The 25,817-nt window shown below is 40.3% G+C and overlaps 1 protein-coding gene across 5 annotated transcripts in view; it reads right to left on the bottom strand.

Annotated features, from left to right (window-relative positions):
• Positions 1 to 25,817, bottom strand: part of Col19a1 (collagen type XIX alpha 1 chain) — a 329,361-nt gene that overhangs the window by 29,623 nt on the left and 273,921 nt on the right. For all 5 annotated transcript variants that reach the window (XM_037199723.1, XM_037199720.1, XM_037199721.1 and 2 more), the window contains 10 exons: positions 22,164 to 22,217; positions 20,770 to 20,823; positions 17,535 to 17,579; positions 15,393 to 15,443; positions 15,263 to 15,307; positions 14,576 to 14,602; positions 10,711 to 10,764; positions 6,482 to 6,526; positions 2,821 to 2,865; positions 2,655 to 2,717 (listed from right to left, as the gene is read on the bottom strand). In XM_037199723.1, the coding sequence (XP_037055618.1) occupies positions 2,655 to 2,717; positions 2,821 to 2,865; positions 6,482 to 6,526; positions 10,711 to 10,764; positions 14,576 to 14,602; positions 15,263 to 15,307; positions 15,393 to 15,443; positions 17,535 to 17,579; positions 20,770 to 20,823; positions 22,164 to 22,217 (483 nt within the window). The remainder of the gene's footprint in view (positions 1 to 2,654; positions 2,718 to 2,820; positions 2,866 to 6,481; positions 6,527 to 10,710; positions 10,765 to 14,575; positions 14,603 to 15,262; positions 15,308 to 15,392; positions 15,444 to 17,534; positions 17,580 to 20,769; positions 20,824 to 22,163; positions 22,218 to 25,817) is intronic.

Raw genomic sequence — 25,817 nt, 5'->3', positions numbered from 1 at the left:
ACTCCCTCCTTAAACTCAGGATAAACAACTCAAAATCTTCAGGAAGTTCCTGAAACTGACCATATTCGCTACACTCCTCCTTCCCCAAGGTTAGATAAGCAGTGAGGACTTCTGAGAGACAACCTGAGACCAGCCAAGCTGCCTTGAAGAGGCCCAGAAACAATGGAAGTGTCTGGAAAAGACACTCTCCATCCCATTGAGCTGCCTGTAAGTTGGGCAGTGAGCTAGCTCCAGGGCTCCAGCTTTTCTGAGCATTACCCATGGTGATGCAGCTCTCCGGGTAACATCTGTACTCCTGCTGGTAGCTCATCACCTATACTCCCATAAGTAATGTCAGTTAAACTCACTGGCTTACCAAGTTGTACTTTGCCGGTATCTCTGGTCTACCATTGATTCCCTATTTGTGTGAGGAGACACTCATTGACATCTTTCCAGGAATAGTGTCACCACAACAGCCTTCTAGCAGTTTTAAGCACAGGTTCCCTCTCAACAAACGCTGTGACTTGTTTCTGAGGGAATTTCATAACATGGCTGGAATGTGATCCTACTATAAAATAAACTGTCAGCTGAAGAAAAATTACTCTTTCTCAGTTTGAATGAGAGCTGGGAATCTGTAATCGTAGTTTTTGAGACTATTAAGCAGTGACATTTTTTATTCGAAAATTGCAACTTCTGGGACCTTTAAAGTTATTCTGGAAGTGGTCATAAAGCCAGCCCTGCCTGGAGATTTATAAAACGGACAGAATTGCCTGTCAGATATAAAAGGAGGAGAAGGACTCGGGGTCGAATCAGATACCCAGAGCCCAAGCGCAGACGCAGCTTTGAGATGTGGTTTGCAGAGAGAGATCAAGGTGAGGGGTGGCATTTCCCAGCCAGCAGGCGTTGCAGAGACATGCTCTGTGAGAGCCCGAGAGACTTATTCTTCGGGAACAGACTCCACAAGGACACAGGTGCAGACAGCCACCTGTTTTCATTGCGGTAAATCACACTGACATGTGTCACAGTTGGTAACCCAACCATAGGCTCAGGACCTCTCTGAAGCACCCTGGAATTACTGAGAGTACTTTAACTAAGACTTTGTTACCTGAAGTGTATATAGTTCAAAGAATTTATTACCCGCAAGAACACTAGCAACAGTGATAAAGATGATTAAGGAGAGAATGAGAAATGACTGTGACACCTGAGTAAAAGATAAATCAAACATAACACTGGAATTTATGCTTTGAACCTTTAAAATGTACACAGTTTTCTTTTTTTTTTTAAAAAAAAATCATACATATATAATGAAACACGATCATATCCATCCCCCATTTTCCCACCAACTCTTCCTGAATCCCTCTTAACAAGACCCCTTCCCTACCTTGTGTTCTCTTCTTTTGATAACTGACTAAATCCAAGTGGCATTGCCCATCTATTCATAGGTGTAGGGTGGCAAGCTACCAGTGAGAGCTCCCCCAGACATGAATGATTCTCCCTCCTCCAGAAGTTTTCAGCACCAACCATTGTTAGCATGGAACAGTTGCTCAAAAATGTTCATTTAATGAAAAAAAATTACCTATTGTATTATATCCTGGGAACTCAATTGCAAGCCTTTTAGGAGATGCCTCGAAGGCTTAGGGAGGAGAAATTTGTTAAGGGGAGGTGACGGGAAGCTCAGAACCTTGTTGTGTTCACTTGGTCCTTCCTTGCCACCTCCGAGGAGATGATGGCCAGAGAATCCATCAACCCTGAGTGTCAGAGAAATACGGGACAAAGCTCATAAGAGCTGAGCTACTTATCTTCAATCCTTCCCTTCCATACATAGCAAATGACCAAGACCTTCTGTAAAAAGGAAATTTGATAGGCTGGGCAGATGGCTCAGAGGTGAAGAGCACTTGCTGCTCTCCCTGAGGACTGGGTTTGGTTCTTAGCACCCATCTGGTGGCTCACAGTCCTCTATAACTCCAGTTCCAGGGGATCTGATGCTCTCTTCTAGCCCCCACAGGGACCCGTATGGTGCGCATATATACATACAGTCACTCATACACATAAAATACAATAAATCTTAAAAGATGAAACGAATCCTTAAAAACCAAAACAAAACAGAACTTTACCTGCCTCTCTCCAGGCACATCCTCAGCTCATAGGGCCTAGATTTATAAACGCTGGGTAGGGATGTCACAATGCCATATCAATACACAAGCTTTTGTAGGGCACTGGGCATGATATGTCTGCAGTAATGGTTATTAATGACAGTGTCAGGACAAGGCCCGTGTATAAAGGAGGAGTCTCAGAAAAAACTTTCTGCTTCAGCTTACCACACAGGTGCTATGCCAGTGAGCTGTTGGCTTCTTCAGGTTTTAGGATGTGACGGAACATTTAATTTGAACTCTATTGGAGTTATTAGACCTAAGAGATAATGCGTCTACTTAACTAGGACTTAGAAAATCTCACCTTCTCCCCGCCCCATTGTTTAAGTTACAAAGACACCACACAGAGATCTGGGAAACTCCTGGAGGAACCCCCTGACAGTACCCCCAAATCCAATTTTTAGAACCTGTTTGTATTTCCTTCTGAAACTGCTTGCTCAGATCTTACATTTCTGAGGAGGAAGGTGAATGGAAAATGCTTAGAACATTTCTTAGAATAGCAGTTTCTAGCTAATAAGTACTTACTGGCATCCCCGAGGGTCCCTCTGGTCCAGGAAAACCTCTATCTCCAACAGGTCCTCTCTCACCCTATAAATGTGTGCCAAGAGAAAAGTTCATTGGTAAAAATTTCTTTTAAGTAGCACCTAGATACCACAGCAGTGTGTCTGCTGTCAAATCGGTGGTAGCTCACCGGCTCCCCTGGAACTCCTGGAGGGCCTGGGGCACCGGGTTTCCCCTGGAAGAAAACCAAATAAAAACGTTAGGAGCCGTGCTACTGATGCCATGCACTTTTACCTCCACAAGAGCTTAAAGGTTACTGGAGTATTTGGACAGGTACACATTCCAGGGCTCGCTGGACTCCAGAGGCTGTAGGGCATACACTAGAGTCCCGAGGGCGAGAGGGACGATATTTTTGAAAACAGTAAGCCAGTGTACCCTCGTTATTAGATATCCTTATGACTTTTTTCCAGGTAGTTCTTTCTTACTTTATGGCACTGGTTCTCAGCCTTCCTAATGCTGCGACCCTTTAACACAGCTCCTCCTGTTGTGGTGACCCCCAACCGTAAAATTATTTTTGTTGCTACTTCATAACTGTAATTTTGTTATTGTTATGAATTGTAATATAAATATCTGATATGCAGGATGTATTTTCATTGTTACAAATTGACCTAAAAGGGTCACGACCCATAGATTGAGAATTGCTGCTCTAGTGGGTGGGAGATGGAGGTGCGAGTTGGGGGAGGGTGTGCTGGTTGGGGTTTGTCAAGTTGACACAAACGAGAGTCATTCAGGAAGAGGAGACCTCAGCTGAGAAGATTCCTCCATCAGACTGGCCTGTGGACAAGTCTGTGGGACATTTTCTTGATTAATGCTTGAAGGCCAGCTCACTGTGGGCAGTGCTGCATCTGGGCTGGTGGTCTCGGGTTGTATAAGGAAGCAGGTTCAGCAAGCCACCAAATGCAAGCCAGGAAGCAGCAGCCCTCCACAGTCCCTATTTAAGTTCCTTCCTCCACGTTCCTGCCCTGTTTGAGTTCCTGCCCTGATTTCCTTGAGGGATGGACTGTGTTCAGGACACATAAACCCCAAATAAACTCCTTCCTTCTCAAGTAACTTTTTTTTTAAAGCAAAATAAGACAAAAGGCAGGGGTGAGAGAAATTCATGTTAGGTTTTGAGTTTCACAAGGGAGCTTCTATCCTGGTAGTAAGATAATACGGGGGAAAAAAATCCACATTTTATTTGAAAATCTGTATTTGGGTAAAAAAGGTTGAGGAAAATATTTTTTTCCCTTCAATGTGCCATGGTCCAAAGAACAAGAACCAGGAAACCCTGGAGCAGAAAGATCACAGGAGGAAGTAGGGACACGGCGTTTACACAGGTCGAACGTATAATGTGTCCGACAGGCTCATGGATCTGAACACTTGGTCCTCGGCTGGTGGCAGTTTTGGGAGGTTGTCAACTTTTAGGACTGTGGTTTTACTAGCAGAAACAAGCAGGCTGCTCGGAGGCAGGCCTTGAGGGCCATATCACTTCTGATGCCTTGAGGCCACATCTACTTCTGATCACTGCTGGAGCTATCTACTCTTTGTTTACCGACATGGCGAACAAACATTTCAAGCTCCTTCTGCGCCTGCGCAGCCTACCCCAGCCACCATGCTCTCCCTGCCCCGATGGGCTTTGTCTATGGACTTTGAGCCTGAAGTTGCTTCTGACAAGTATTTCGTCACAGAGATGGAGACAGTTACTAACACCGTGGTCTAGCCGAGACCAGAAGCAACGCGCAGAGCATCAGACAGAACTCACAGGGTTGCCTCTGGAAGAGGACCTCCGATTCCATGGGCCTAATCACCTCTGGGAAAGATTTGTAGGGATTTCAGTGAGCAGCTGAGACTTTAAAAGGGAAGGGCCCCTTTTCCAACCTGTTTTAGACTTCTGGGAGGCGAACCCTCTCAGAGAAAGGAGAAAGAAAGACATTCTAGAGAAAGCCCTGGGTAGCCCTGGAAACACTGGAAAAAGAGACTACTTTCTAATCTTGGAAGGGCAGGATTGGGTCCGATGGACCTCCACTGAGGAGTCATGACAGGCCCAACTGGATTTATCTTTGCTTCAACTACAACAATCACCTTGAAAGTTTTAGACAATACTGGAACACACCTCTATCATCTATGATAAAATTGAACATGTACTCCTTTGAAAGTGTATGGCACAGTGCACTGGGTGCATTTACAATGTCTTGTAGCCATTACCACTTCTGGTAGGCCCTCTTAATGGTCAAAAAAATAAAGACTTATTTTGAGTCGCACAATTGCACACGTGTAGTGGGGCCGGTTTTTACCCTTTTTTAATTCTGAAGCTGCCAAGTGCTCCCAAGTGCTGGGAAGGTTGCTTTTAAAGTGAATTTATCAGCTGTTAGGTATTCAAATACATGTCTGATATTTCAACCAAACAACAGCCTTCAAAAAGACTTCTGGAATTGCTCATTTAATCTATCATTCGAAACTATTACACGTTTTAATTACCTTATTGGCATCTAGTAATATTTCTTTGAAGACTGACCTAATTTATGGTAACAGCAGAAAGTATTTTGAAGTCACACGTAGATGACTGTAATGGGAAAATGAGTTTCTTTGTGAGTATAAGATGTGAGTGTAAGGGAACAGGTTGAAATGATATTCTGAGCACAGTTCCAGAAAGAGAAGCCCCTAATCTAGTGAGGAGGAGAGTCAGAGGTGTGTGTGTGTGGGGGGGGGCATACGATTAAGTGTGAAGTCCACTTTTATAAAGGATCTTCATTTTATACAAATTCCAGAGTGCTTGCTAGAGAAAGTATTTTTCATTTTCTGCCTTTACAATTATACACATTTTTAGTTTCAGTCTGGACAAAGGTAATACGGAATGCCATTCTTTGTAAAGCATGTACATGATGGGTAGCATTTTATGACTTGTTTGAGTTAGTTAAATGTAATAATGTAGAGGGGTCCGTGGACCTTTTTGGACGGTGGTAGATGGCAATGGATGGTGGTTGGGGATCTTAGGCTGTATAGGGTAATGCTAAGTGGTGTCAGTGGGGCAACAGTGTGTGTGTGGGGGCTGAGAGTGGGGCCCTCTCTCATCTTCACCATGCTCCTCCTACCCAAGCACATGGTTTCCACGGACTTTCTTGTAATGTGATACTGGACTTTCCCTGCAGGGTCACCTGGCAAGAGGATAAATGGCCTCTTATTCATAAACCGTGACCACAAAATTTTAATGAGGGCATCATGAATGAAGATCAGAATTATCCCAAGGGCTCAGAGAAATGATTTCAACCTTTCTGGGAGCACTTCCTATTCATTTGCAAAGACCTTGATGAGATTAAAGCATTTGACACCAGAGAGCAACAAAAATGACTGAGAGGCTTGAAGCCTGGTTTACGAGGAAACATTAGCGGCCATAAAAAGCTCCGCTAATAACCCTGGCTGAAGTGGGCACCCAGGCTGACTACAGCCTCATGTGGGGAGCCTGATGTACGTGCCCCAGGTGAGAACTCGGCCTTTGGGAGATGGAGAACTGCTGAAATACGACAGGGACAGAGGTACAGAAAGTGAGTTTTCAGAGCTGTGCACACACAGAGCCATGGGTAACCGGATTTCCCCTCTTTCCATGAAAGAGACTTGGGAAGAACAAAAAAAGACCAAAAAGGAGGGAAAAAGTCCAAATAAAGAACAGATAGGCTAGAATCAGGAATGGGACAGGCTCTGGGCAACTGCTATCATCAGAATATACTCCAAGCACCCTTGATCAATAGCTGTAGATTGATTATGGAGATAGAAAGGCACACCTAAAAAGCTAACATGAGATAAGCCAAACTCACCGACATGCCGGCAGTTCCTGGGGGACCTGCTGGGCCTCGATCTCCCTGTTGGGGTTAAAATAGAAATGGTTACTTATAATCACAGCTATAGACACTTTACTTTTAAAATCATTGCCCAAATTGTAATTTGACATGCCATTGTTGGCCCTATCCCTGGATGAAGAGCTACAGACAATTAATGGAGAGAGAGAGAGAGAGAGAGAGAGAGAGAGAGAGAGAGAGAGAGAGAGAGAGAGATTCAGTCTTCTCCAAGGATGAGCCTCCCAGTGGCCAGACCTAAACACACACACACACACACACACACACACACACACACACACACTCAAGCAAAACTAATTGGCCTCAACAGGATGTATTTATAGACAAATTATATATGTAATAATGAAGAGAAGGTCATGAATTTGGAGGGGGCAAAAAAATTGGGGGCAGAGAAGAAGAGGTAAAAATGTTGCAATACAATACTTACATATATAATTAAAAGAAATTGAATTTGTAAAGCCTTTGTTTGAATATAATAAGTGCTATTGTTATTAACTTGTATGAAGAACACTAGAAAAGCAGAAAAAATGAATACACAATTCAACCTATTATATTTTCTTCCTCTAAAGAACAAAGTAATTCATAGTCCTAATGAAAATCATTGTTCATGATATTACTTCGGCTTATTTCAAGAGGGAACCATACATTTTTACAGCTAAAGTTAGTCAATATTTAAAATTCTACACAAAATAAACATTACTGTGACTTGAAAGATTAATCACACTGAATGTCTCCTGAAAATCTCTTCTTAACCTACTCCCATTGAATGCAGGGTTAGGACAAGACAGATTGAGAACTAAAGATCTGTAGTTCTCCAGTGACCAGTCAGAAGATCCATTTAATTGCTCTGACAAAACAGAACAACTCAGGTGCTTTTCAAGAGGCAGTGTGGTGTTTCAGATACGGTCGACAGTGCTGCACGTGCTGGTGATTACCTGTGGGATAGTAACCCATACTATTTTGTTGGGCATAACCCATATAAAAAAAAAACCTCACAATTTTGCTTAGGGACATAAAAGAAGACTTGATAAAGAGATATGGAGCATAAGACAATATCATAATTTATAAACTTAAGGTGATTGTTACATGACCGCTATTTGATCAAGAATATTAAAGTTCACTTGAGATAATAAATGAGAGGATGGAACAAAAATATTAGAAGAATAATAGATACTAGCAATATGGATATTTATGTATATAATAAAGCTATAATTAAAATAATGGAATGCTGGTATAAAGTTCAGCAGTATGTCAGTGCAGTAGAATACAAATCTCATAAATAACAGTGCATTCATATTAGGAATTTTAGGAAAGAGAGAATAATGCCATAAATTAAGTTAATGATTGAGTAACTCTTTATATTGTATTTCATATAAGTTCCACATAGAGATATGTAAAAATAAAATAACATTAACTTTAGAAAGGAACCAGGAGAATCTACTAGTGGCTATCTGATCTTGGTGATAAATGAAAGTAAACACTTTCTATAAAAAAAAATCCAAAGAAGAAATAAAAAATTGTTAAATTTGACTATAATAAAGTTTTTACAGAAAGATTAAAATTAAAAACAAAAAGCAAAGACCAATTAGGATATGAACTGTAACAAATAGATAGAAGTAATATCTTTAGAGTATAAAGTCCCTGTTAAAAGAAAAATAAATAATGCATGATCTAACTCATGTAGGGGAGTAGATTCCATGGATATAGATAATTCAAGAGTGGTTAGCAGAGGTGAGAGGGTGTAGGGGCGAGGCAGGGTGTGGAGAGATTGGTCAGGCAAGGCCAGGTTACAGTGAGACAGAGTAATATCTGGTGGTGTGTTGCACAGCAGGATGACAGTGGGAGATAACACACTCCTAATTTCAAAGTAGGTAGAGGAGTGGATTTTCAATATCCTTGTCTCAAGGAAATAACCAGTGTTGGAAGCATTGACACGAGATATAGTGATTTGAGCATTATCTACTGTATACACATATAGAAACTTCATAGTTCACCTCTAAATTATTATGTGTCAACTGAAATTTTAAAAAAATCATGAAAAGGATACAAATGTGCAATTCCCATTTGTTTTCATCTTGAATATACCATAACTTTTTATTCAGTGGAAATATTGACGTATCTGATAAATGCTAATGTGCAGAGGGCCTCCTGTTTTGAGGATCCTTGTTGCCCCATCTAATCATCTCTCTGATCATCTTGCCTCATATTCCCAGTTACATCCGAGAGAGTCAATATTTACACACCCTCCAGCATCTCATTCTCATACATCCCAGCTTTTGACCACTAGAACCTCATGACCCTCGATTCACCCATGGTTCAAACTTTTTATTATCCTCCACTCCCTGCCTAGTCTGATTCTCTCGTGCCTAGTTCAAATTCCACGGTTACTTGCTTTCATCTCTCCCTACCGTATACCATCAATCTCCTTTTGATATATTTGTCTTTGAGTACTCACTTGCCAAAGCCAGGACATTGTTTAAACCCACTCCTCTACTATTCTGTGTCTTTGCTTGAAAGTCTGCACTTGGCTGGGGAAACTCCATAATTGTAAGGACTGATCTGACTATACTCAGCTCCCCTATGGATACTGGAATGGTCTGTGCTATGGTTCCTCAAAGACCCAGGTGTTGAAGATTTGCTTGCTGGCCTCTAGTGCCCTTGGGAGATGGTGGAATCTTTAGTAGATGGGGCCTCATAGAATAAAAAGTCAGGTCATTGAAGATGTGACCTTGAAAGGAATATTGGGTTCCTAGCCCTTCTTGCTTCTCTCTATTTGATTTCTGGCTACCATATGCTTTTGCATATTATGCACCCTCTCCAGACCCCAAGAACCAATGGTGCCGTTCCGTGAGACCCAAATGGGAACAATCTACTTTACAAGTTAATGGGAGACCAAAACAGGAAAACTATATCTTGCAGGTGAAAAGTTCTGTTTGCAGTTAAGACAGTTCCTGTTTGTCCTGTGCAAGTTAAGGATTCTGCCTGTAATTAAAAAGTTGCGTTTTGTTCTGTGCAGGTTAAGGTTTCCATTTGTAGTGTTCTGTGTTAAGTCCTTGCAAGATTTCTATTTGTAATTAAGAGTAAGTTCTTGTTTCTTAGAGCTGATGTAAACTGCTTGCAACCCCATTTACATGATGTATATCCATACCCTTGTTCCTTCATTATATCGTTTTAACAATGTATGACAGCCAGCTCTCTAATCTCCGTGAACACCTTATCTCTCCTATAAAAGGGACTTCGAGGGGTCAGCAGGGGCTGCTCTCTCAAATCCTGACTTAGAGACAACTGGCTGGCCAGTTCTGGGTGCACCCCCAAATACAGCTTGCTTTAACTGGATATTCATGGATTTGGTCCTTTCTCCTTGTGATTCCCAGGCTTAAGAATTCCTCTATGGCCTCTTCAGTCTCTGCCTCCAGGTTTCTGCCCTGATTGCTTGACGATGTTGTGTGATGTGGAAGTGTAAGCCAAATAAGCCCCTTCATTCCTCCAAGTTGCTTTTGCTGAGCATATTTTATCACAGCAACAAAAAGCAAGCTAGAATATTAGATGATGCTGGAGCTTATCTCAATCTCTTACACCCCTGGTAGCTAAGAGCACAGACAGTACCATCCCTCCTCCAGTGGCCACACGGAGCAGCACTGCTTGGTGTCTGGGGTCACTTTTTTTTTTTTTTTTTTTTTTTTTTTTTTTTTTTTTTTTTTTTACCTTATCCCCACTTCTCAGACCTCATCTCTAAGAATTCTGCATTCACACATTCACCTTCCTAGTATCCCTCGAGGTGGTGGCCTGTCTCAGGGTCTTTACACCTGTTGTTTCTGCATCATGAATTGTTCCTTCTTCAAATTTATTAGGACATGGCTAACTCACTTCCCTTAAGCCATTGTTCAGTTCTTGCTTTCTTGGATATCATATGATTGATGCTGCCCCTCCCCCCATCAAGCATGTTTGATACTGTTCAACCTGTTCTACTTTCAATTTCTTTCTGTAATATCTTTGGATAACTGTTTTTTTTTTTTTTATCACACATTCCCCATTAGTTCCTGTATCCCTCCCTAGAAAACAAGTCCCATAATTACAAAAGCTTCACTTGCTTTGCCCCCTTATACTTCATAAACATAAAGCACTTATTGGCATAATAGCAGGTAAATACACAGTTTTGAATATTGAGCAAATACAACCATGGTGCTTACCTTTACACCAGGAAATCCTTCCAGTCCTGGCAAGCCCATCACACCAGGCTCTCCCTGTAAAATAGGAAAGTGAAACATGCAGAAGCAATGACCAAAGGTTTATAAGAAATGACTTAAAGTCAAGGTCTTTATTTCCCATGTCCCTCAACACTGATTTCAAACTTGGCTAATGAGTAGTATCCTCTATTTTCAAGCATTAGGTGTATAAAAATAGCTTGGGAATTAAAGCTATTCTCCAGGCATGAGTCCATTTTCTGATTAATTATTTTTATTCTGGTTAAAAATCTAATCAGGATGAATCCCTGTAGCATGTTAATAACTCCAATTTCAGTTAGAATTAGAATGAAAAACAGATTTTAATAAAGTTTGCCAATTTGTGAGACACCTGGGGCTGCTAGCTTACAATATAATAAGATTGAACTCTTTAGGAGTGAATAAAGCTGGAGCTCTCAAAGCAGAATGTAGCATCCTTCACATGGATTGTAAATGCTTGGGAAGAGTGCAATATCCTTCACATGGATTTGTAAATGCTTGGGAAGAGTGCAGCATCCTTCACATGGATTTGTAAATGCTTGGGAAGATAACCGCAGGAGTGGCACCTTCAATAATTTAAGTCATTGCTCAAGGTGACAGGTGCTGAAAGGGGACAGAGCAGCATTAAAAAAAAACCAAAGCAACAACGACAAAATCTTTATATATTCTATTGCATGGTCCCAGACTGTAGGTCTTCAAGTAACATTTGGAAAAAAAAATCTATGTTGAAAAATGCTGATGATTTGAACAAATAGACATTTTGATCAAGAAAGGTATAGAGTGGGTCCAGAGAGAGGCTCAGCAGTTGGTTGCTCTTGCAGAAGATGGGGGTTCAGTTCCCAGCACCTACAAGTAGCTCACTCCAGTTCCAGGCGATCTGATGCCCTCTTCTGGACTCTTGTGGGTACAGCATGCATGTGATGCATATACATACCCAGGCAAACAAAGTACAGAAACATAAACAAATAGTGATAATTTCTTGTAAATTAATTACTGCTAACTGAAAATGTTTTCTTAGGACACTAGATGCTTTAAAGATCACAATGCTGGCTCATGTGATGGGACTTGCAAGAGGCACAAGTAGGTGGATGTCAGATCACTGGGTTCCAGGCTAGCCTGGTCTACAATTGAGACCTTGTCTACAAATAAACAGCAAACAAACAACACAAAAAAAGCAAGCTTTCAAACTGTATTCTCTGTAGATGTATTTTTGCATACAAAATACAATTCTGCTTGGAAATATTTCCAAAGCTGTAACTACCATCATTGTTGTTACTGCACACACCTCTCAAGTGAGCTTACAACTTGGTATGTTTTATGTTTCAGAAATCTTTTTCAGTACTCACTAGTATATAACAATGCTTACTATCAATCACAAGAATAAGAAAAAAAAGTGTTTGGATTCTATTCTGTGTAAGTCTGTGTGAAGGTGGCCCCGAGTTATCAATGCATAGAATATGTCCTGGTATCAAGCTGTCTCCTTGTTTACACTTTCAGTGGCCTTTCCTTACAATAGAAGATGTAATTGATTAATTAATCGGTATTTGTTTGAGAATAGACAATAATTAAATATTTAATTGAAATCACTTAGGTGTTGAAGAGCTAAAGAAAAAATTGTTCTGCATCAGGAACAATTCAATTAGTATATCCAGCTGAAAGTAATTTTTTTCTCTATTGAGGTTTATTCAGAAGAATATTATTGCCACGTGTTGCATCTTGAATCTTAAATATCTTCCCAAAGTGCATGAGTTTAAGGGCTGATCTGCAATGTAGCTGCACAGAGAAGCAGGGATCATGGGGGCTCTGACCTCATCAATAAACCCATTAGAGATTTATAGCTTAATAGGCCTTAGGGACAGAGCTCAGTTATAAAAGACAGCTGTCTTTTGCTTCCTACCATGAGACTAGCAGCTTAGCCCCACGAAGTGTTCCCTGGTACTTACTCTGACTCACCACAGGCCCAACAGAGCAGCTGGCAACGGACTGAAACCTTGGAAACTGTCCATCAAAACTAGTATTTCCTCCTTCTGAGTTTGTCTGTCTCTACTATTTTGTCATAGTGACACAAAGCTGACTTAGCATGTCAAGGGACTTGAGGGATACCCAGAGAGTACATTTCCTCTGCCCACCTCGTGTTGGCTTTTCAAATATGTGCTCTGGGAGGTACAGTCCTTCCAGTCCTGGTTTATTCCTGTGCCATGGGGTGTGGTTTCTCTCTATTCAGCAAATGGTGGGAGACGATGAGAACGGCATGTGGGTGTGTCCATATAGCACACAAGGGAGTAATTCCGGGAATTTTATGTATGATAAGTATGAATGTTCACACAATATTTAATTTAATGACTCCATATTTTTCAGTTATTCCAAACACAGAAACTATCCTTCAATTCATTTTTATTCTTTGCCCTGTTGCAGCTAAGAAACAGGGGGCCTAATTTCTTTAGATTTTACTCAAATGGTCTTTTTTTTTGACCAGCTACTTTCTCAGTACTAATAAATTATAATTTACTCTTTAGTATAATATTTTAAAAATGTTACCTTAACCTGAAATTATTAACACGAGAACTTGAAAGAATGTTCCAGAAAAGTCAGTGAGAAGTCTAAATCTCTCTATATGATTCAGAGGGGTGCTGTTCTATAAGTCTGTAAGAAAGTAAGACTAGAGGAATTTGTATCAATATGATGGAAGAAAATAGAAGTAAAAATGAACAATATATTTCTAGATGAACACATATAATAGTATTTTTAAAATGCAAAAACAGGAAGAGTAAATAATTACAAAAGAAAAGAAACTTCTATATAACATATTTGGGGGTCAGAATTTAGTACTAAGGACTTGAAATAATTATTTTAGGGTAAATCAAATATACATCTAATAGGTATATGGCTCAGTAACAAAGATAACTTCTTTGATAAATCTCTTTCTGAAAATATATTTATATATAAAAATTACCTTCTATATTTTGTCTCTTTTCCGGTTTAACATTTATTCAGACAGTTTTACCAACTTCAACTATAATAAAAAGACTTAATTTCCCCCCCCTCCCACATAGCAACAGAAAGTGATTTGAAAGCTTACTTCAGCGTTAGGTACATTTAAGTTTCAATTCTCCCCTCAGAGGTTAAAAGGATATACAAATGGAACATGAAGGGTGGAATATTTGCTTGGAAAAGATGTGGCAGGGAAAAAAATGCCAGAGGTTAAAGGGAATCTAATTGAATCTGGCAGAACTTTTGTCATGAGGCTCCACGGTCGAGAAAGATGCTGAGAACAATTATCATCCTTTGGGCAGCTGGAGGACATGATCTCCGTCTTTGCTGAGTGCTAACCTCCGGATATATTCCACTCAATGAGCAGGTTTGTGCCAGTCTGCACTCCCTGCAGAATAATTGCCCAAGACATGCAAAGTAAATAAACAGTCCTTTCCTTTTTTTTTTTTTTTTTTTTTTTTTGTTGGTGAGATGTCAGACATATTAAGGAATTTCTCTCCCTTAAGTATTTCTCTTCCACGAGCTACTTAAAACTGAATCAATCATCAAAAGAAGGCCATTAGAGGGAAGTGTTCCATTTGTCAAGAGCATTATATGTGCCTTCCTACATCAGAGGATGATTTTTAAAACCTGCTGATGGAAAGAGGCGAACCTCAAGGGCAGGGACATCATCAGGACTAATGCATCCTGGAAATAAAGAACACACTTGCTGGCATATCTCTATTTGCTTGCTTGTCTCTGACACCTTAAGTGATACACACCTAAGAAGGCAGGCCATCTTTGCTTGGTACCCTTTATAGTGTTAACAAACAATACTACACAGAGATAAGAACATACATACCACTGGGCCAGGATCACCTTTTGGGCCCTAGAAGAAAAGCATAGAAATAGGTTTTAATTATTGTGAAAGCTCAGTTACAGAATCTGAAGCATTTTTCTTCAGATGCTTATTTACAAATGTGGGGATGGTACATATTTATTTTACTTTTGCTGAAGTTTGGATTTGGAGAATAAAATTAAGAAAAATAACTTGGGCTCTAGAGGGATGGCTCAGTGGTTGAGAGCAGATAATGCTCTTCCAAAGGACCTAAGTTCAGGTCTCAGCACCCATGACGGGTGGCTCCCAACTACCTGTAACTCTAGCTCTAGGGGATCTAGCATTGTCTTCTGGCATCTACAGGCAATGCATGTGTATTCCATGTATAGCTTCACACACAGACACAGACACACACACACTATTAAAAATAAAATAACTCTAAAGAAACAATATGGTGCTATTTCTATGACCATGATTGGATGTTGGTTTAGAATTTAGATTGACAATGAAAAAAAGTAAGACTGCTATGCTAAATATTTTCCATTATTGAGGTTTTATGCATTTTTTCTTTTATTCAAATTGGTTTCCATTATTTACTCCTTCTGTAAAATTCAGTTTCATTTGTGACTTTCAGGTTTCAGTGAGCTTGAGAGATTCCCCCCATCATTATTGTCCAGCTAAAGCAACTTGAAGATAATCATCTATACTTACAGGGGGGCCCGGGGGTCCTGGGTAACTGGGAACACTCACTCCTCCCTTCAAAAGAAGAGAAAGCAGATGGGAAGAACTTATAGAAGCCTGTGAGTGGAAAGTGATCATAGGGAATTAGACATGTAGATACCTGGATTTTATATAAACTGCCCATGCCATTTCCTTCATTGACTGGGACACCCTTAGGGGAGAAATAAGAGGCAGAAGTTAGCATTTTGAATGTCAGTCATTTTACCAAATGATATTCTTCCTATATTAATTTTTACTTACGTTTTTCTATTCCATACTTCAAGTGAATTTAATACAATAAACAATATCGTAGCGCTTCAATGTTTCAAAACGGGGAGACAGGGAAAAGGAACCTGTGCTATGCCTAGAGCACATGGATGTTTCCAGTTGGGGTTTGAATAGTGTTTAAGCCTGCAGATGAGGCACTAATGCATTCAGGAAAAAAAAAATATTATTTGCTCATTAAAATTCAGTTTCTGAATTGCCAATTTCCTGTGTTTCCAGCCTGCTGACCTGCAGGCAGCCGTGCAGCAGGGCTGATGAAGATGTGAACAGGGAACAATTTGGCCACTGCAAAGTGATGTTTTCCCACAGTCTCTTCAAACCAAACAGAAAATGAAGGTGAATTGGAAGACAACTTCATTCACAATCCTGTGTGGATATTTCTGCAAAGACACCCTTAATAACTTGGGAATGAGAGCTTGCTCCCCTCCTCCCCCCACCAAAAAAAAAAAAAAACCTATATGTGAATATGGAGCACGAAAAGAAAACTCATTGTTCAGTTTGAAAATTTCCATCCATGTTAGCATTTGGGGGAAATGCACAAGAGACTTTTAGTTTGGAATTGTTTAGAATGGATAACAGATCCTTAGATTAAATATCCAAGAGTGTGTTTTCATGTTTTGGTTTATATACATACATACATATATGTGTATATATATATGTGTGTGTGTGTATATATATATATATATATATATATATATATATATATATATATATCAGATACCAAAACAAAGAAGCCATCATTTCATTACTGCTTGGGGATAATGGTGGTGTGTCCAGCGAGCACAGTTCACATGCATCTTCTAAACAGCGGTGATGGAAAAAAATGCTCTGTCTGTTTATCCTTTTATTGTTTCTTCATTCATTTGGCAATAACTGAACATGGGCTGTATTATAGTATGCTATGCCCTGAAGAGATGTAAGAGACTTGAGAAACTTCTAAGAAAGTTTCCTAGAGAAGATATATAATCTGTCTCAAAAAAAAAAAAAAAAAAAAAAGAATTATTTTGGAAGAATCTAGGGACAAGAGGAAGATTTCTTAAGCCTGATAGAAAAACACAGTTCTCTTGATACATTTTTCTTTTTTACCATTGAAGTGAGGATCATATTTTAGAAACAGAACTCCATGAATTTATTGTCTTGCTCTTTTGTGAAGGAAGACTCAGATGAAGAATGTGTTTTAAAAAAGAGAGAGCCAAGCAGTTAGTTTGTGTGTGAAGTGTGCAACTGTACACACTCATAACATTCGTTTTAGTTTTCAGAAAGTTACCATGCGTCTCTCTCCTAAGTTTGGCTTCTTAAATTCCTAAGAAGCAATGCAGGAAATAATGGATGTGGACCTCAGCTTTGCTGCGATTCAATCATGGCCCCACACGAGGGCAGACTTGCCACAGAGAGAGGCCTCTCTCCTCTCCACAGCTTCCCCGAAAGAGTGCAAGTCTGTGTAGACCATTCGGGCAAACATCCAGGGATCTTGTGCATTTTTCTCGCTGCGCGCCATGGAAGTAGAATTTCCTCACGTCTTAGACATCACTCATGGGGTGAACACACACAGCATCTTTGAAAGTCCAAATTGCATGGCTATAAAAGGATGTCCTTTTAAAGGCCTTTTATTTTCTGAGAAGGTATATGGTAGTCAAATGATTCTCCATCCTTGCAGGAAGTCTAGAGTCAAGCCAGTGTGGAGCCATGCATACTGATTTCATGGAAGGGTAGTTCATAATATACAAACAAATCTGAACACTACACATTGTAGCTGAGCTGAAACAGGAACAAACTAGGTTTACCTAATGCTGCATTGTCTGTCATTTACACAGACACAGACACAGACACAGACACAGACACACACACGCACGCACGCACGCACGCACGCACGCACGCACACAGGAAACTCAGAAGACATAACTTTGCAAGCATCTTAAGCAATGTGCTTTATGAGTCATAAGTACACAGAATTAAAGTTTAAACCTAAACAACTCACAGGGGGTCCAGGAGGTCCAGGTTTCCCAGGGGGTCCCTCGCTGCCCTGTAGGAAATATACAAGCCCAGATGAATGGCTTGGGCATTTCCACTCCAGATTTGTGAACCAGGTTGTTCAAAGAGCCATCTCCTAAAATTACCATGGCTGTCATGTTGCTTCAGCCTTGCATTCTTTTTCTGCCTACCTTACTCCTTGACCCGGTAAAATACATTTCCCCACTCCAGGAAAGTGAATACCTGTCTTCAAGCTGGATTCTCGCTGTGTGAACTCTAGGGAAGGACTCTTAATTTCACTGGGGATAGACAAGCTAGGTGATCTGTTCTGGGCTTTGAATATAGTAGGGGTATTTTGTCCTTCTATGTGCACATGGGGAATAGGGTAGAGCTCATGTGTAGATTGCAGGCACTGAATGTGGCTCTCTGGACCAGCCTTCACTCTTGGCTTCACCTCCACCACCTTCAGCCTTTTAGAGCCAGAGAGAGCATTCTAGCAAATTTAACCAAAGTATCAAATCGCAACCTTTGCCATATCTGTTGGTTAATATCTAACTTGACACCCGAGTGAGACGTGTCTTACTGAGACATGGAAGCTACTTTGGTATGATGCTGTTTTAGGGAAATGGTCTCTTAATTTAATTTATTGCTACAATTTCAATAACCTTAGGTTTCTGCTTATAGGAGACAGACATTTAAAAAACAAAAAGGGACTACAATAATTGCTTACCATGGAACAACAACTATTCTGTGATTTTGAACTGAAAATTGAAAACTGATTTCTACTAAGCACAGAATCCTTACCAGTTCCTAGTAAGCGATTGTTGCAGCCCCCCTGGCGTCTCGCCAGCTGTTCCTATAAGTGAGCATTGTTTGTAGAATGGTGTCTTTCATAGCATGCTCTATGCTGTGTTTATCAGGGACAGTGACAAGACACGGTTAATTGGCAGAGCACCCAGAGGGACTAACACCCACTGTCCAGGAATTCTGAGGGATGTTACTCCTCTTTCCAGAATCCGGCTGAAGATTTTATTTCAACACTCCTCTGTTTTCTCATAACAAAGGGAAACACCACAAACCACAATGTATTTATCAATACAAATAAACTGTAAAGTCTCTCACGCAATGTACCGCCTGAGAAAGCATGCACTGAGTAAGCATGCTGTGTCTTCCCCAAACTGCTCTGATGGCCGCTGTCTCCCTAAGACACCCCTGTGTTCTGCTGACTGCCGGCAATGTCCTTTAGAGCATTACATCACAGTTCTCATGAGTCAACAGTGTGTGCCTATTGAGAATACTTCTTTTCTTTCCTCCTGGCACAATTAGAAGTCATATTCTCATTTGTGCCCTCAAGCTCATTTCGCTGTGGAATTCCCATTAACTTCAAAGGCCAATCTAGGACATAATCATTTTCATAGAAAATAGAGAAGAAAAAAAAAAAAGGCTGGTGGATCGGAGAAAGATTCTTGAGATATTAACAGGACAAAAATGTGCTGCGGCTCTCTAGAACAAGCACATTGTTTCATTTAAGTGTCCTGGGGATGTTTTGCTCCTTGACACCACCATGCTCCATTTTGCTCTGGGAGCTGGCATCCTGGCAAATGTGCAGGAGATGCTTAAGTAGCTTATGTGGTCCCTTGGCACTTATTTAATTAATCTGAATACCTTTAACTATTTCCCCATTTGTTAAGGCTGTGCCTGGACTGTCATTGCGAAGCCACTTTCAATCTTACACCAGGACAGCTTGAAATACTCCTGGGCTGTTGGTCTTCCCTCCCAAACACAGCACATATGTCCAGCTGGGAGCTGTGGTAGTTCATCTTCATGGCCGATCGGATGAGATTTAGAATCACCATGGAAACACACCTCTGGGTGTGTCTGTGAAGACATTTCCAGAGATGTTTAGCAGAGCTGGGGAAGACCCACCCTGCATGTGGACATCGTTGTCGCACCGGCTAGAGTCCCGACTAAATAAGAGAGTAGAGCACCAGCATTCACCTCTTTCTGCTTCTGCCTGCAGAATTAGTGTGACCTCAAGATCTCCTCCTTCCATGACCTTGCCAGTGTGATGAACTGCAGCCTCCAAATGTAAGCCAGAATAAACCCTTCCTACTTTTGGCTGTTTTCTTGGATGTTTTGAAATAGCAACTAAAGTAACCAACATGCTCTTCTTCCCAAGGAGCATGTTTTTAGTGAATTCCTACTGTGGCCTTCTAGGGACAGCATTTCCAGATTGTCTCATAAGACCTTTGGTTATTGTTTATTGTCTTTACAGCCAGTAAGGCATCTGGATCCAGAGAGCTTGTTCAGAATGTTTGGGAACTTCTCCCCCAAACCTATAGCATGAATCCAATTCATAGGGTGATGAATTAGATGGGCCCTTTGGGAGACAGTTAGGTCACAGGGTGGGACTTTCGTGAATGGGATCAGTGCCCTTATAAAGAAGCCCAAGGGAGCTGAGTTACAGTTGAACTTCACAAGGACTCATTTAGAACATGCCCTTTGTGAACAAGAAGATGGGCCCTGACAGCTGCCAAACCCATCAGTGCTTTGTCTGGGAACTTTGAGACTGTGAGAGACGCGGTTTAGAGCCAATTTATAATATTTTGTTATAAAAACCTGAAGAGATGAAGGCTGAGCCGTAGCTAGAGCTCTCTGATCCATTCCAATCCATTTCATCTGTCTATATCTCTTTAGGAGACTTGGACCAGTTATCTTTCCACTTGGACGGATGTTCGAGCCTCTGCATCCAGTTTGGATTTTCTATACCCCACCCCTGTGTCCTCTCATCTTACTTTCCCCTAGGAACACACATCCTGTGTTCAAACCCACTCTTAGACCAGCATCTTTACCAGTGCACCTCATGAATAACCACTTCCCAACACCATTTGCTCTTGTAGACTGCTCTTTTTTTTCCTCCACTTTTCTTTATTAAGAAATTTTCTACTCACTCTACATACCACCCACAGATCCCATCTCCTCCCTCCTCCCATCTCTCAGCCCTCCCTCACAAGCCACCCCACATCCCCATATCCCTCAAATCAAGGTCTCCCATGGGAGTCAGCAGAGCCCGGCACACTGAGCCTAGGCAGCTCCAAGTCCCTTCCCACTGCACCAAGGCTGCACAAGGCGCCACACCACAGGCACCGGATTCCCAAAAGTGTAGGCTGCTCTTGGCTGCATGGATCTCTCAGTAAATGGTCCCCCCTTACCCCTAAACCAGGCCCCATTTTCCTCTGTACCTTGTCACCTTTTGCTCCAGTGGGACCAGGGTGTCCAGTTCTTCCTGTTAAGCCCTGTGAAATGGACAGCTGAGTTTGTTATAGAACCAACAAGTCAATGGTCAAAAGGTGTTGGGAGGTGGTTGCTAAAACTTACCCATTTCAAAGGTCACTTGATCCTAATTAAATCAGTTCTACAAGCTTATATTTCTTCGGGCTGATACAGCAGCTGTATTCTCCTGATAAGCCTTTGGAAGGGTAGAATTTCTGTCTGTGGGTTTTTTTCACCTTGGCCAACCACATTTAATGACCTTAATTGGAACCTTTTGACACACTTAAGAATTTAGTCTTGCTGTTTAAACGGCAATTTACATAACATTATGTCTTTCTAAATGAGGTATAATTTTGGTAGCGATCAACATTTTAAATACTCTAAGACTGGGCAGAATTAACAATGTGCACATTGAGTTATGTGATCCGTGTTGTTAAAGGGAAAACAAAAAATAATTTTAATTCCTTTTGGAGAATAGAATTAGCAGTAATTCTTGTGGTTTCTTTACCAGTTCTCTTTCATACTTTTAAGTTATACTATATAGGTTTGTTTGACATGCTGAGGGGCAGGCATAAATGAAAAACGTTTAATTATGGCAAACCCGTGTTTCAAAACATTAGGGAATGATCACACTCTTATTTAAGAGATAAAAATAACTTACTGGCATAGAACCTTTAAGAGGAGGAAGAGACAGAGAAGTAAAGATATCAACTGGGTGGAATTAATTTAGCAAGGAAAACGCATTGTTTGGGACCAACTTATACAAACATTGTTGGTCTGAAACTCAAGTGTGATTGTGTGTCCTGTGTTTTATCTGGCAACTGAACTTTAGGATTGCTTAGAATTAAACACTAAATAAGAGATTGGGTTTGGCCGGTAGGAACTGATAACAGATTCTGTTCCAGGAAAACAAGATAACCCAAAGGCCATATTGCTGTGCTCAAGGGGCAGTGAAACAGATTTTTTAAAATTCAGATATAGGAATAAAGCAAATTAAAGCTGATAATCTTTGGCCTGTTATTTTTCTTTAGAAAATTCTCAGTTTATGTCACATCTGAATCTCTCTTCCAAGGTTAGTACCAAAATTTATCACTAAGGGGAGAATGCACTTGTGTAGCCACCCAGTTTCTGTTTCCAATAGAGTGGGAGGATGCTCTTTGGCTTGGCAAAAATTCTGACAAGAAGTCTCCAGGACACTAAGCAGGCTTAACTAATCTTAGATGAAAGTTGGAGGTGCTGAAGGAGGCTGTTTCTAGGCAATGGCTGATCTACAAAGAGATATGGAACATAGAAGGCACCAGGAATATTATTAATACACCTTGTAGCATGACCTGTGAGGAGAATAGTCTTATCAAATACTTACAGGGGGTCCAGTTGGGCCAGGAGCTCCTGAGAGGCCAGGAATTCCTTGAAGACCCTGAAAGAAACAGTTCCCATCATAAAGTTTATTGTCAGGAACAAATCATTTTTGCAATTCAAATATTTTTATTATTGAAAATTAATCATAGAATTTAACTAATCGAGAAACTTAATATGTACAACCTATAAATATCTACTTAATTTAAAAAATTATCTGTACGGTGTTTGTCTAGATGTATGTCTGAGTACCATATGTGTGCCTGGTGTCTTCAGAGGTCAGAGGAACTGGAGTTACAGATAGTTGTGAGCCACCATTTGGGGGGCTGGGAATAGAACCTGGGTTTTCTGGAGAGCAGAAAGTATTCCAAGACATCTGAAAGACCAGAGACATCTCTCCATTTCCTAAATATCGACTTCAGGCAGTAAGGGTGATAAGCTAAAATGCCATGGCATGGAGTCTGTAGCAAAGGTAATTTAATCTGTTTGGTGATTCATAGACCATTTCTGATGTTCTACACCCACCAACCAGCAGTAGCATCATTGAGAGCTTTGTACTACTAAAAGCTGGAAGTGCAGGCTTTGGGTTGGTGTAGTGCCAGTAGAGATCCCCCTGGTATCTGCAGCAGCGTTTTCTAGTAACACATAAATACATAAATACTTTCTCAGCCGAGTGTGATGTTCTGATAGAATGGAGAACACAGACCAGACCCGTGTGAGTTTGTGTCAGAGTTGGCTGTCAGGTGCATTTACTGCCAACCCTAGTGAGTTTTCCAGGATTTTCAGAGGTTTTCTAGGGTTTGGATTGTGGGCCATGCATAATACTATCATTACCACCTCAGGGTACTGTGGAAACAGGTATGAGTGTTAGGATTTTTATGGTTCTTGAGTCTTTACCAATTTTTCTATAGGCTGTTTAGATCACTTTTTAATCAGAGAAAATAAATTAGTCGCCCCTTTGTGGTTTCAGATTAACATGAAATGCGTCAAGTTCTAGACTGAAAGGCTGGGGTTGTAGCTCAGTGGTACAGCACTTGCCTAGCGGTCACAAAGCTCAGGCTTTGTTCTCCAGCAGTGTAAATACCAACCAACCAAATAAGCAAGCAAGTGATCAAACAACAAGACCCAACTTCTGGATGGAATAGTCAGTCCCATTCTTTCAAGATTTAATCTCCTTTATTGGATAAAGTATTCTTTTTACACTGCTTTAATGTTATTTATTATCATAGAACTCCTCCTACCGTTTTTAAATGATAGATTTTTACACTTTTAAAAAGGGACTGTGAAATGACTCCGGTAAAGTGACTGCATCTTTTATGAGACGTCAACAGGACCGATCTGGATCATGGTTCTTTGTACCAATAGGCTTAAGAACAAGCTCTGTGTGTCTAATACCAAATGAGACCACATGTCATTTCAGGTTTATTTCTGAGGTGCTGTGGTGGTTTGAAAGAGAATGGCTTCCAGGGGCTCATATATTGGAATGCTTGGTCCCTAGTTGATGGGTAGTGGAATTGTTTTGGAAGGATTAGGAGGATTGACCTTGTTGGAGGAGGTGTGTCACTGGGGGTGGGGTTTGAGGTACCAAAAGTCCATTCACGCCAAGTCTCCCTCTCTCTGCCTTGTGCTTGTAGATGATGGGCAAGCTCTCAGCTACTGCTCCAGCACCATGCCTGTCTGCCTTCTGCCATGCTACCCACCATGATGATCATGGACTTACTCTTTGAAGCAGTAAGCAAGCCCCCAATTATGTTATTTTTTTTAAGTAGCCTTGGTCATGGTGTCTCTTCACAGTAATAGTAACTAAGACAGGGATGATGTGAAGAAGAAATACTCCAAGAATCTCCTAGAGTGTGCTGGAATAATACATCTTGGGAAAAGTCTTTGTGTATTTGTTTTAAAGAACATAGTTACTCTTTCTTCAAGATTGTATCAACCCCATTGGCTTACTGTATGTATGCACATATGCATACATGTGCAAGTATGGCCCATTCATATTACTATGATGAACTAACTCTCTTCATTTTCCTGTCATTACTTTTACGAGTTTATAAACAAATTTATAATTTTGTAAGCAGAAAGGAAAATTTTCCATTGGGAATGGTACTTTTCAACGACTGAAGCTTATGCACATGTATCATAAATTTCTTTATCTTAAAACATCTACATTTCCATATTTTTCTGCATGTACCTGTTTCAGACATGCATAAGCATATTTTTTCCTCATTTTGCTACTTTAAGTCTCAACTTTGAGTCAGCCAAGAGACGCTGAATGAGGTTTTAGGTTGTCTAATTTGTAAGCATGGGACTCATTAACCTTTGATGGCTGCATTAAACTTTAAAATAGACCCCGCTACATAAGTAAAAAGCATGGCTCTCATCAGTCTCCCTCTCTCTCTCAGCTCCCTGAAATTGTGTGAAAGGTGCTATGGAGGCCTAAAGGGCGATAAGACGATTTTGTAAGACAAGATGGCCATTAAAAAAGACAGACATTCAAGACTAAGTCAAGTTAAACACATAGTGCCCAATTCAAACACAAATTAAAATCTATTGCATAGGTATTCAGCTGCCATTTGTATACTTTATGATGAATGGTATTTTCATGTCTTGCTTGTCATTTATTATCATAAAATATTACATGGAGACATAAAGTTCAAAAAAGAATTTTCCCTGGCTAGGAAGGGCAGGGTCTGTGCTCTGTTAGCACCTTTACACTTTGATGCTGAGTCATCCGACATATGTATGCGAAGAACCTGGAGGAAGCCACTTTTCAAAGAACGACAAATGAGTGATTCCTCTAACTTAATAAATTTAATGGAAGATTATAAAGCTAGAGCTCTAAAAGATTTGCTCTTCCCTGTGTACCTCTTCCACTGAATGCATGTTTGTTAAGAGAGTACAGTCTGTTGGCTAGTTGGTTAACATTTTATTCACTTAAAAAAATCCACAAGGTATGTAACTAAGGTATTCTCTGAGTCCAAGTAGATAATGCAATTATGTTTGCTGTTATTGATCTGTGTGGAAGACAAAAGGTATACTGCCTTGTTCCTTTCAAAAGGCTGGACTGAGTCAGTATGTTGGGCCAGGTTTATTCATATTATGCTTATGATGTGGAGGACAAGGGAAAAGAGCCTCCCGAACTCGAGTCCTCTGCAGAATTTTGTGTGGTCCATGTCAAAGAGTACACAAAATGTACCTAAGAAAGAACACACTAAAATATCAATGAATATTAACCATGGGTTCAGCTCACCAAGACAGCAAAATACCTCACAGAATCAATAAAATTTAACGTCTAGTGATTTTAACAGAGTCACTTACAAAAAGCTCAAATTGCGATTATTTCTCAATCTTTTTTTTTTTTTATTACCTTCTCATTAGCCTCTAAAGCCCACGTCTTGAATCTGCCTGCCTGTTAAAGCCCATTACTGTGCTTATACTTTACTGAAACCTTCTGTGGAACTCCAGGAAGCAAAAGCTCATTAATTCTTACTTGTTTTCAAAAACAAAAATGCCTTTAATGTTTTATTTATAAATGAAAATAAATGTCGTATTTCTTATTCTTTAATTTTTAACTTGGAAAACAATCCCAAGCAAGTCTTAAAGGTTTCTAGAACACAATGAATATCAATAAAAACAATAATAAATGATGATAACTTGTAAT

The sequence above is a fragment of the Peromyscus leucopus genome, chromosome 16_21, assembly GCF_004664715.2.
Source record: "Peromyscus leucopus breed LL Stock chromosome 16_21, UCI_PerLeu_2.1, whole genome shotgun sequence".
Classification (NCBI taxonomy): domain Eukaryota; kingdom Metazoa; phylum Chordata; class Mammalia; order Rodentia; family Cricetidae; genus Peromyscus; species Peromyscus leucopus.
Note: the sequence above shows the minus strand (reverse complement) of the source record. Positions and strands in the feature narration are given on the sequence as shown.